We start from the raw sequence: 12,812 nt of genomic DNA on the forward strand, positions 1-12,812 counted from the left end.
GAGGCCGAGTCGGGCGGATCACGTGAGGTCAGGAATTCGAGACCAGCCTGGCTATGGCTAACATGGCGAAACCCTGTCTCTACTAAAAATAAAAAAATTAGCTGGGCGTGGTGGCAGGTTCCTGTAATCCCAGCTACTTGGGATTATGAGAATTGCTCGAACCTGGGAGGTAGAGGTTGCAGTGAGCTGAAATTGTACCACTGCACTCCAATCTGGGTGACAGAGCCCGACTCTGTTTTAGAAAAAGTGTGTGTGTGTGTGTGTGTGTGTATATATGTATATATATACATATATATGTGTGTGTGTGTGTATATATGTATATATATGTATATATACGTATATATATGTGTGTGTGTATATATATGTGTGTGTATATATATATATAAGCTTATATATATATAAGCTTTGATCAGAGACCTCATCGCCCTTTGTTAGGAGCAGTGGTGATGAGCCCCACATGGAACACATTGGCTACACCGATGTTGTGCTGTTTTCAGAATGATCTTAACCACGTATCATGAACTGTGCTTCTCCTTCCTTTCTCTCATTTTATCTAAGGTACAGAGTCTAGGCTTTTCTGCTATTTCTAAGAGTATCTCTTACTAAAAGTGTCAGTTCTGCTGAGAAATAGAACAAAATAATATGGTTAAAGTAGCATCATTGACCCACAAAGCATTTGTTATTCACTGCAAGAAATCTTCATTGGACGATATCCATTGGATCCTGCCTTGCTAGTAAGGCTGGTGGGTACAGGTCATAAGGATTTAAGATAATCTCTTACTTTGTGCTTGTTGAAATTGCTCTGATAGCTGATTTGTTATTTGGAGAATAGCAGTATCTTTTTGGCAAGAATATTTTCTGCACAGACAGGAAGGGAAAGACTATGTAGCATGCTGTGAGTTGATCTTCAGGCATCAGTTCTGACCTTCTTAAGTGGGATATGAAAGTCATAGGTGGTTTACTGCATCTAGACTCATTTGATTTCTCAGTGCCATATGTCTGTTAATGTATTGACTTAAAGAAGCATATGAATAGACTTTTTATTTCATTGAAAGGATACATGTGTTTGCATGTAAACACTTCCACCAAATTTTAGGAATAACAAGCCCCACCTGTTATTGTACAGCTTCTCGGCTAGATTTTTGATACCTGTTCCTTTGACAGCCTTGACATTTGATTATCTTGAGCTGTATTAAGAGACGCTATAGTGATGCTTCCTTTGTCCTTTCAGCTTTTAATGAAAGTATCCCTTTGCCAGCTACCCCAAACTGCTTCCTGTAAGCAAAGCATGAAGTATTTATCTATTATAAAGGAAATTAAAAAGTGTTAAATATGTAAATATTCAGCAAATATGTATTATGTCCCTACTATGTGCCTTGTCTTAGTAGGTTTAAGGGATACATCAGTGAGAAATACAGAGCAAAATCCCTGTCCTTGTGGAGCTCACATTCTTATGGGAGTAGGTAAACTGTATAATGGCCTTAATAAGAAAGTAAATTATGTGGTTTGTTACAATGGAATTGGAGTGATAGAAAGAAACAGTGGGATGGGGGCTTCAGGGAGTGTGGTGGGAGGTTATAATTTTAGATGACTTGGTCAGGACAGGCCTTACTGAGAAGAGACAAAGAATAATTATTTGAAAATCATAGGAGAATAACATAGAATAAAAACTGAAAGACCATTTTTATCCTGCTCCCCCTTTCACCCCGTGACTGTCACTTCATTCCACAGAAGTCATCCGTTTGAACAGAGTTTTCTTCCAGACCTTTTCTGTTTTTTTCCGTACTAATATGTTCATTAAAAAAAATCTAGCATGTCATTTTAAAAACATAAATGGAATTATAAAAACTAGAAAATATTTTTGCAGCTTGCTTGATTGTTTTGGCAATCTTTCCACCTTAGGAACTATCGATCTGCCTCTTTTTTATTTACTGGCGCATAGTATCGTATTAGATGAATGAAAATTGTTTATTTAACCATTTCCTTCTTGGTGAGCACTTAGGCTGCTATTACAAACATCATTCCCTTAACTTTTTTGTGTATGTATTTCAGGGGGCACATAGATAAGTAAGTCATAGGTACTTAGATTGTGATTGCTTTGTTTCTGTGTCTGCTGATTTTGAATTTGTGTAGTTGCTATCAATAGCTGTACCAATCGATATATACAGCTTCTGACAGAGCCCCTTACACCTGTCAGCATATTTGAGAGCGAAAATGCTTATCTGTGCCAAATAACACATTTAAATGCCAGAGTATTTACATTTTAATAAGCTTTCTCATGTTTGTCACTACATTGCAATTCAGTTGTTTTTTGACTATACGCCACTAGAAGATTGAGATAGTATTTTATGAAAAAAATGAAAAACACGAAAGTTTGTGTTTCTTTTGCATCTAGTAGACACTATACATGTTCACTGATGACATGAATTGGGTATGCACTGCAAGTCAAATATTAAACAGGTGCATGAGTAGGCATATAGTATTTATGAGTAGGTCAGAAGTGATCTGAGGGATCAGAAGACATATGATTAAGGTGAAGTAGCTTTGTTAGTACCATGTTTAGACAGAGTAAGGTGCTACAATAAACTAGGGATATTTTAGGAATGCTTATTAATGAGTGAGGGGCTGTTTGTCCTCCCAGTAAGTGTGAGGTAGAATGTCCAAGTATTACAGTATTAATCGGAGAAGACTGAGAAGGCCAGAGTGGGATGTTTGTCAGAGCGACATTGAGAAGATCCACCTTATCCTGGGCCATATTTGGAGATCCTCCTAAGTCCAAGAGAATTTCCAGTATAATCTATAAGGTTTTACAGTTGCATTACTTATCTTGGGATTCAGATCTGGCTTGAGATTCATAGCCATCCACATTGAAAAATTGGCCCTGTGTTCCTAACACTTTATACTGATACTTTAGAAATATCAAAGTATTTAAAAAGGATGAGTTCGTGTCCTTTGTAGGGACATGGATGAGGCTGGAAACCATCGTTCTGAGCAAACTATCACAAGGACAGAAAACCAAACACCACATGTTCTCACTCATAGGTGGGAATTAACAATGAGATCACTTGGACACAGAGTGGGGAACATCACACACCGGGGCCTGTCGTGGGGTGGGGGGGCAGGGGGAGGGATAGCATTAGGAGATATACCTAATGTAAATGACAAGTTAATGGGTGCAGCACACCAACATAGCACATGTATACCTATGTAACAAACCTGCATGTTATGCACATGTACCCTAGAACTTAAAGTATGATAATAATAAAAAAAGAAATATCAAAGTATTAGTCACCCACTAGTACTTAGTAATTTATAGTAAGTAGATAGCTCATCCTCATTTCGTTTGTTTATCATCATATTCTACTTGGTTGATGGAAGCCAGTGAAGACTACAGGTTAATAAAAATGTGAATATTAATAACAATTAATTAAACAGATGTTTAATCTGTGTCTGATTTCCACATGGAACTGTGTTAGGCAGTGTGGGAATTTCGTAAAAGCAAAGGGAGCCCACTAGCTGGACACTTTTTATCTCTTTGGGAGTCAGGGGAAGGGGTGGTGTTTGCAAGGACAGTTTCCTTAGGTAGTGTTTCTTAGCTTATATAAAACTTTTCAACTGTTATCCCATTATATTTTTTCAAAAATAGTAAGTACATGTTTTATGACTTTTTGTCAATTTTGCATTATATCCCAATTTTCCACATAAAAAGTGAAATAAATTGACTTTATTTTTAAATTTGTAGTTTCATTTGGGTTCATTTAACTGAGGAGGGCATTTGCTAAGGCGTCCATTAAAGTTGCATTCTTTTTTATAGTAGCATCTCAGTTAGGTGACATGAAAATAAACAATTCACAACCCTGACTGGAAACCTTTAAAAATGCAATGTCTAGACTCAACCCACAGATTCTGATTTGGTAATTTGGGGTGATGTCCAGGCAACTCTTGGTTTTTAAAAAGCTGCTCACAGGATTCTGATTCACAGCTAGGATCAAGGACTGGCTAGGAAAACTGCACAAATCCCTCAGAATCTGGAAGTCCAGACTGGAATCCAGGAAGCTGGTGTGCTCAAAATTCCTGAAGATTTGTTTTAAATGTCTGTCGGAAATTTCCAAAATAAAAATAAGAAAAAAGACAGTGTTTCAGAAATCCCTTGGAAAAGTTGTCTTTATTTAATCAAGGGTAATGAAGCAGGTGGGAAAGGTTTTTGGCTGAAGCCCAGTAGGGTTCACAAACGGTACATTGAAAAATTTTGTTATCAAGAATCTAGACTTGGCTAATTATGGAAATGTTTCTGTTTCCTAACTCTGGGAGTTTGCTCTGAGGAGAAAATACATTTGTTATTTAAATTGAGTTAATTTTATTAGAGATTAGATGCAATGTGAAAACTGATTTTTCTCTTATATTACTTATTGCTATTGTCACATTTTATTTAAGACTGCTGTTAGCTTTTAAAAATTATTTTTATGGGTCAGGCGCAGTGGCTCATGCCTGTAATCTCAGCACTTGGAGTCTGACGTGGGTGGATCACCTGAGGCCAGGAGTTTGAGACCAGCCTGGCCAACATGGTGAAACGCTGTCTCTACTAAAAATACAAAAAATTAGCCAGGCACGGTGGCATGTACCTGTAATCCTAGCTACTCAGCAGGCTGAGGCAGGGGAATCCCTTGAACCCAGGAGGCGGAGATTGCAGGGAGCTGATACACACCACTGCATTCCAGCCTAGGCGAATGAATGAAACTCCGTCTCAGAAAAAAAAAAAAAAATATATATATATATATATATGTGTGTGTGTGTGTGTGTGTGTGTGTGTGTGTGTATTATTTCTATGAAAACATGTTTTCCAAATGCCCGTAAGCTGTCAAACATGTTTGTTCTATATCCATATGGAGATGGAGAGAGAGATTTGATTTCTCCCTCCACCTTTATTATGGTTATCCTTAGTCATCACAGACTGCTTTAACCTGATATTTTCATGATACCACTTTCTAAAAGGTGTTGTTATTGCAGGTGACTGCCCTTCTGAGTAGTTGTGAGGAAAGGTAGATATGTTACCAGAAATCCAGAAATCTGCAGTATATCTGAAAATGAACTTTTGATTTTGGAATAATTTTCGGTTTATAGAAACGTTGCCGAGACAGTGCAGAGTTCCCATATACTCTTAACACAGTCTCCCCCACTGTTGATTTCTTATGTAATCCTGATAAATTTGTTACAGCTCAGAAACCAGCGCTGCTATGTGACTGTTAACTAAGCCCCAGAATTTATTCCAGTGTCACTAGTTTGCCTACTAATGCCCCTTGTTTTTGCCAGGATCCTATCCAGGATAGCACATTGCATTTAGCTATAATATTTGCAAAAGCAGAAAAGGAGTTCATTAGGCAGAGCTCTATGAAAAATTGGAAAGCAGATGTTGTCCCTTTCTTGTCTCCATCGTGAGATCTTTTCCTCTCTTATCCTGCTCTAAATCCCCATCAAAGTCTATTGCCATGGTGGTGTTCAACATTAATTCATTGTTTTTGCCTCCTCCTCTGATGTGGTTTGACTGTGTCCCCACCCACATCTCATCTTGAATTATAACTTTCATAATCCCTACATGTCATAGGAGGGACCCGGTGAGAGGTAATTGAATGATGGCGGCGGGTTTTCCCATGCTGTTCTCGTGATGGTGTATAAGTCTCATGAGATCTGATGGTTTTATAAAGGGTAGTTCTCCTGCACACACTCTCTTGCCTACTACCATGTAAGATGTGCCTTTGCTCCTCCTGCGCCTTCTGCCGTGATTGTGAGGCCTTCCCAGCCATGTGGACCTGCGAGTCCATTAACCCGCTTTTTCATTATAAATTACCCAGTCTCGGGTATTTATTCATAGCAATATGAAAGCGGACTAATACACCTTCCCATCAAAACACTCATTCTCTCAAATGTCCATCCTATAGCAAATTGTTTAAAAGGAAAAGAAAAACCCTGATAAATTGACAGCTGCTTAATGTGTTAGCTTTCTTACAAGTTTTTACACTTAGAAGAGTATACCCAAAGAATGGATCTGTAGTAGTGACATTTGGAGGAATACAGTTTGTTGTCAAGGAAGATGTTTTGTACAGAGGCTTCCTGTATTAGGCCATCCTTGCATTGCTACCTGAGAGTGGATTATTTAGAAAGAAAAGATTTAATTGACTCACGGTTCTGCAGGCTGTATAAGCATTGATGCTGGCATCTGCTCAGCTTCTGGGAAAGCCTCAGGGAGCTTTTGCTCATGGCGGAAGGCGAAGTGAAAACAGGCACATAATTTGGTGAAAGCAGGAACAACATAGAGAGTGGGGAGGAGGTGCCATACACTTTTAAATAACCAAATCTCGTGAACTCAGAGTGAGAACTCACTTGTCACCAAGGGAATGGCCCAAGCTATTCATGAGGGGTCCACCACCATGATCCAAACACCTGCCATCAGGCCCCACCTCCAACATTGGAGATGACATTCTTTTTTTTCTTTGTTTTTGAGACAGAGTCTCACTTTGTCACTCAGGCTAGAGTGCAGTGGCACGATCACAGCTTACTGCAATCTCCGCCTCCTGGGTTCCAGTGATTCTCGTGCCTCAGCCTCTCAAGTAGCTGGGACCACAGGCTCAAAGCACCACACCCGGCTAATTTTTGTATATTTAGTAGAGAAGGGGTTTCGCCGTGTTGCCCAGGCTAGCCTCGAACTCTTGGCCTCAAGTGATCCACCCATCTCAGCCTCTCAAAGTGCTGGGATTAGAGGCATGAGCCACCACGCCCGGCTGAGGATTACATTTCAACATGAGATTTGGGTGGGAACAAATATCCAAACTATATTACCTCCCTGTCCAGCTCTCCTGTACATCCCTGCACATTTTCTGAGGAATTACCATATTGCTTGTACATCAGAGTGGAGGCTGGTCCCCTCATTGTATTCAGGGTTACACCTACACAGTGAGGTTGCAGGGTATGTGTGGGGTTCCAGCCCCCCAACTTAGTTGATTAGCCCTCCATCCTGATTATTGTGCAGGGCAGAAGATGGGTCTCCCCAGGGGAAGGAGAAGTTTTTACCTCTTAGTAAATGCCACTAAGGTTTTTCAGGTTACAGTAGTTCTTTGACTAAAGGAAGTCACAGTGATATTTATAAGTACTGATGTGGCCTTTGGTTGTACCACAAATTGAAGTTAAGATTGTGGAATCACCCTGAAAGGTTCTTTACAAGAAATCATTTGAAGTAGGCCCAGATCCTCTGGCTGGTTAATGAATACAGGTTGTTTGTTCTTCTAACATAGTCATTTTCCCCTAACATCTTATTGTAAAAATAAATATAGCAACATTAAAACATTGTATAGTGAACCCCATATACCTATAATCTAGGTATCATCATTCCTGTACTTGCTCTGTCACATATATATCCATCTATTCATCCTTCAGTGCATCTTAACTTTTTGATGCATTTCAAAGTAAATTGCAGACATCAATATACTTCTCCCTATTACTTCACTACCACCATAGTTATTTTGGAAGAAGCATGGAGAGTAAGAATTTTATGCTCTTAAACTTTAGAAGGCTCTTCCCACAAATAATTTTTGATGATTTCTGATTTAGAATTGATAGTAAGTTTAGAAATGGGAGATCCTTTTTGTTCATTTTCATTGCTGTTTCTCTTTGAGTTTTTTCTTTTTTCTTTTTTTTGTCTTTCAAGTGTTGCTTTAGGGCAGAGTTCACAAAAGTAGAGCTCCAGGCAAAAATAATTTGGGTGTAACCTTAGAGTTGGGTTTCTGACTTTGAGAGAAGAGTATAACCTATCAATCACTTTAGCATTTCTCTTGGGTAAATGTCTTTTAAAAATGCAACTATCCTTATGTATTTTTGAAATACAGTGAATAATTGCTCCTAGTTAAAATTAAAGGGGTAGGTTTTATTAACCCTAACATTCTTTCATTGAGGGTCTATTAACCTTAGATGAAATTGTGCAATGAGAAAAAATTATCCTGTGACATCTTTTGGTTATCAAGTTTAAAATATCAAATAACTGATGTCTTTTCACTTTAGCTTAGTGGTTCTTTAACAGTATAATGAGGGTTGTTTGGGGAACTTGGTAAAGACACAGATTCTCTTCCATCTCTGTGGAATTCTGAGTCATAGGCCGGGAGGGGCCTAGGGGTCTTTAACACTCGTCCTAGGTGATTCCAACACAGGTAGTCAAAGAGCCATACTTTGGTAAATATTGCTTTATGATCGTTTGGAAGTTATTGGGTATGATAATTGGGACTTAATGTAACCACACTCACTGTGTCTCCTTTTGGCTTTCTTGAATGCTGTAACGATGGCTCTCATAACAGATTGCAGTGAACGCCAGCACCATCCCCGAACAAATACAGTCCCTCTCTGTGCACGACTCTCAGGTATGTTTCTCTGCCAGTCATTCCGTTTGAGATGCTTTGTAGATAGATCTTTTAAAAAACCAACATTTTAGAAAGATAGACAATTTCAAGGTAGTGCCTCCAAATCAAGGGCTTATAAGCTCTCTTTTTAAATAGGTTTCTATTGACCATGCTTTGTGGGACCTCCAGCCTTTAAATGATAGGCTCAGGAGTGAGAATTGATTACCAGACTGCTCCTCAAATTGCTGGTACTATGGAAAAGGAGAAAAGGAAAGAAAATGACACCATTCTGTTATATTCCAGCCACAGAACATTGTGGTTAATTGATACTTTTCTTTTTTGTTCCTGGTTGGATTTCTGTAACCTGTTTTCATAATTCTGTTATCATTGAATTTTATGGGCCAATTCATCTCTACAACTTGCCTTGTAAAAATAATAGTCCAGTAACTGTGACATGCATTTATAATGCATATTTATTAAAGTTATGGGACAGAAGACGTGTGCTGTGAGTCATGGTGGGAGGCGATGAGGGATGCTGAGCAATCCAGGGAAAGACCTAGGGCCGTAGAACCAGAGCACAGGCCTGCATTCTGGTTCTGCTGTGTAATTAACAGGCAAGCCCTTTTGTTCTCCAAGTGGTTGTACTATAAAGCATCACCACTGTCAGGATCATAATTTTCTTTCTTTCAAACTCTGCATATTCAATTTAAATTCATTTCTGTTTTACTTGGTCTGTGTTTTATAAAATTAACCATATGTTGGGGAGATAATTAGAGTGATTTTGTTGGCTTCAGGAAGCCTGTTTGAGGTCAGATAGCTAATGCTGGGCCCTTATTTTATAGCTGAGGGAGTGAAGACTTGCAGAGGAGAAGTGGCTCCCCCATAGTCACACTACTGCTTAGAGGCCAAGTCAGGATTCGGTTTAGGTCTTTGCACTGTATCAGGTAACTCAGTAAGAGACTTTGAGATAAACTGTAGGGATTGGTTGAATGATAAAAGGCAGGTTAAGAATAGTAATGGATCAGAGGGCAAAGAGAGTAAAGGAACCAGGAACAGGGATTAGGATAACTAGTACTGTAGAGCATTTCATGACTCACTTTCATATATATCATTTGATTATCCCTGCAGCCTTTTACGGCTGGCAGTATTCAGAGAATGGCTTGTTCATGGTTGCATTTCAGGTCAGTGGCAGAGCCAAGTCTTGACCTGAAATGCCTTATTTTTTCTACTCCAACAATAAGGTCTGCTCATGTCCTGGGATTCCCTAGAACAGGGAGAGGCTGTGTATTGGAGACATTCATGGTTAATAATCAGTATTCAAGAAAATGGGCTCTAGGTGAGAAAGGCAGGAAAGATAAACAGTGGCTGAATCTTCTGGGCCCCTCCTTCCTCTGTATTGCAGGGTTTAAGGTGCCCAGCCTTCGTGGTCCCCAAGTTTCAATGGTAACAGTCCATGGCGTGGCTTGTGAGGTGCCGTTTTAGGTAGCTGGACTTACCGCAGCTTATACAAGTTGTTCATGATGCCATTCCTATGACTGAGACTTTCCGTAGGAAACATTCATAGCCACAATTGTGATAGGAATTAGGCACCATTACAACCTTTACATGGAGGTGTTACGATGTCAAACAAGGCCTGTGTGTGTAAAGATCTAGTTTTGAAATTTCCAGAAAGAAGTGGCTCTATGAATCGAGCGATATTGTGATTTTTTTCATTCCTTTCCTGATGCAGTTTATAACGCTGTTGGCTGTTTTCCTTTTAAAGAGTCCACCCAGTGCTAATGAAGACTACAGAGAAGCTGCTTCTTGCGCCGTGAACCTCGTTTTGAGATTAAGGTAAATAATGCTGTTGTTTATTCTGCATTGTTTTTCCCATAGTACAATTTTTTTAATGTCCTTCGTTAACTTTTCATAATATTAGCATAAAATAAAATCGTTAGCTTATTTGATTTCCCTGAACCACGAGTGTATGCTGTATTCCCAGGGCTAATTGTGCTCTTCTAATTGCTTGCTAGAGAAGAGTAAGAAAGAAAAGCACCGTATGAGTGTGTCTGCAGGCTCAGTGTACCTTTCATTATGTTTTTTTTCCTTGCCTTTTCTTTCTTAGGTTTTTTTTTTTCTTTTTCTTTTTTTTTTTTTTTTTACAATGTAAGATCACAGTAAGAGATTTTTAATGAGTTTCTTTCACACTTCAGGAGTCGGTCTCTGACAGAAATAAACCATGCTTGTACTACAGGTTGCCTGTTCAGAACATTTTTCAGTGGCAAGTTTGATCAGCCACTGTGGAAAAATGACAGATATATTTTGAAAGAAATCTCAGTCTTCTAGGAAATGAATACAAATATGGTGCCTGACAGTACGGTCTTTGTCTGCAGTTGAGTGAATGAAAGCGTTTTCCGTTTTAAGGATTTTTTTTTTTTTTTTTTTTTTTTAAAAGGTTCTTTGTGATATTCGTTGCTAAGAATTTGATATCACAAGACAGAACTGTTTAAACTGAATTATAAACAGCTTAGTTTACCAGTTCCATCAGAACACTGTCACATCTTTGAAGATGTTTTAGAAGAAGTTATACGTATGTTCTTCTGACCATTCAACAAATAAAGCATGTGCATATACTAGGCGTTTTCAGAGTTGTAGCTACAAAAAGTGGGTTCATCCTCAAGGTTAGTTTCCACCCCTCTGAGTTATCATAGTCCATCTAAGTAGACCACTGGCACCATAATCACCCCCACTTCTGATGGTCATTTATAGGCTGCATTTTCACATATTTATCAAGGGAACCTCACAGTAACCCTTGGTGTGGTTCAATTCAGAGTTAATTTCCCAGTCAAGAAGTGAAATTATTACAAGGCTGTTGTCCTTATATTTGACAGTAGCCTTGATTATTATTCACAGTTGATGAATTTAGCAGTCACTAAAGAATGAGATAGCCCATTTCCTTTTTGTCTTTTGAACGAAGTACTTCTTTCATTTATATTTTACTTGTTCAGTTATTCATTAATTCAGCCCGTATTTACGAGGAGCCCACTGTGCCAGGAGCTCTGTGCCAGGCTCATGTTTGTCATTGAGGTGCAATGGTGAGCAAGACTACTGAAGTTTTAGTCTAGCACACTGAGCATGCAGTGTTGGAAGTGACCTTTAGAATCCAACAGTCCAGTTGCCCACTTTATATATGCAGGAATCTTTTTTTTTAGTGTCCCTGCTGGATGTTTACCCAGCTTCTGTGCATACTAAAACTCACATTTTCTCCATGATGACCCCTTTAATACTAACAAAAGCCTTAATTGTTGGATGGTTCTTCCTCCTTCTGAAGATTAAACTGACTTTTCTGTTCTGGGCTCCTGTGGGCTGTAATTCTCCCCGTTAGTGCAAATATCAGACTGTCTGGATAAAAGTCTCCTGGAAAATGTGTTAAAACATGTACCACTGAGCCTTAACTTTAGATATTATTTTGTCCTGGGTACTAGAGCAATATAATCAACCTGATAGTTTTGATTCATTTCTTGTCCACTGTATACTTCAGTCATGATCATCAGTGTGTCACATTCCAGGGTTTAGATACATGTCCATTGCCAGTCTGATTAACCTGCATTTTAATCTTTATCCAAAACATTGATTAAGGTGTTTAGAAGTTTGAGGGAGAAGAGTCTCCTGACATCTGTTAGAAACCACTCACTGTTGGAGTGACTTTCAATAATGGACTAGTGTTCTTTGGTACAGTTGTTCAACCAGCAACAAATGCAGTGCCTTTTAGTGGACATCTAACCCAATTATTCAGATGGATATCATAAAGGGATCTATTACATATGTTGCTGAAGTCAACACGTACCACATCAATGACATTTTCCTGAATCTAATGACGTGGAAACACTTTCTAATAATAGAAATGTATTTTAGTATGACTTATTTTCAGTGAACACTTGTTGATACCTAATTGTTGGTACGTTTGTCTACTTAGGTTGCCATAAAAAAAATACCATAGACTAAGTGGCTGAAACAACAGAAATGTATTTTCTCATAGTTGTGGAGATCAGGATGTCAGCATGGCTGGTTTCTGGTGAGGGCTGTCTTCTTGGCTTGCAGCTGTCTGTCTGCTTACTGAGTCCTCACACGGTGGAGAGGGAGTGAGGGCAAGCTCTCTGGTGTCTCTTGGGTCCCACCCTTATGAGCTCACCTAAACATAATTACCCCCCAAAGGCTCCATCTCTAAATACCATCACATGGAGGGTTGGGACTTCAGCATATGAATTTTTTTTCAGGGTGGGCCACGATTCCGTACATAGCAGTTGGTATACTTTTTTTTTTCACTAAATATTTACAAGCTAGTTATTTAGACTATTACTTTTCATATTTTTGAATTCATGAATCTCTCAGAAATTGCTGGAGTGGGGTAGAAAGCAGGGGAATATCCTTGCACTTCAGTTTGAGAAATAG

General features: G+C 38.9%; 1 protein-coding gene across 3 annotated transcripts in view; it reads left to right on the plus strand.

The window, feature by feature from the left end:
* Positions 1-12,812, plus strand: part of STK39 (serine/threonine kinase 39) — a 302,652-nt gene that overhangs the window by 175,832 nt on the left and 114,008 nt on the right. For all 3 annotated transcript variants that reach the window (XM_033231238.1, XM_033231239.1, XM_033231241.1), the window contains exons 13-14: positions 8,340-8,402; positions 10,144-10,214. In XM_033231238.1, the coding sequence (XP_033087129.1) occupies positions 8,340-8,402; positions 10,144-10,214 (134 nt within the window). The remainder of the gene's footprint in view (positions 1-8,339; positions 8,403-10,143; positions 10,215-12,812) is intronic.

Source organism: Trachypithecus francoisi, unplaced genomic scaffold, assembly GCF_009764315.1.
Source record: "Trachypithecus francoisi isolate TF-2019V2 unplaced genomic scaffold, Tfra_2.0 Lachesis_group13, whole genome shotgun sequence".
Lineage (NCBI taxonomy): Eukaryota > Metazoa > Chordata > Mammalia > Primates > Cercopithecidae > Trachypithecus > Trachypithecus francoisi.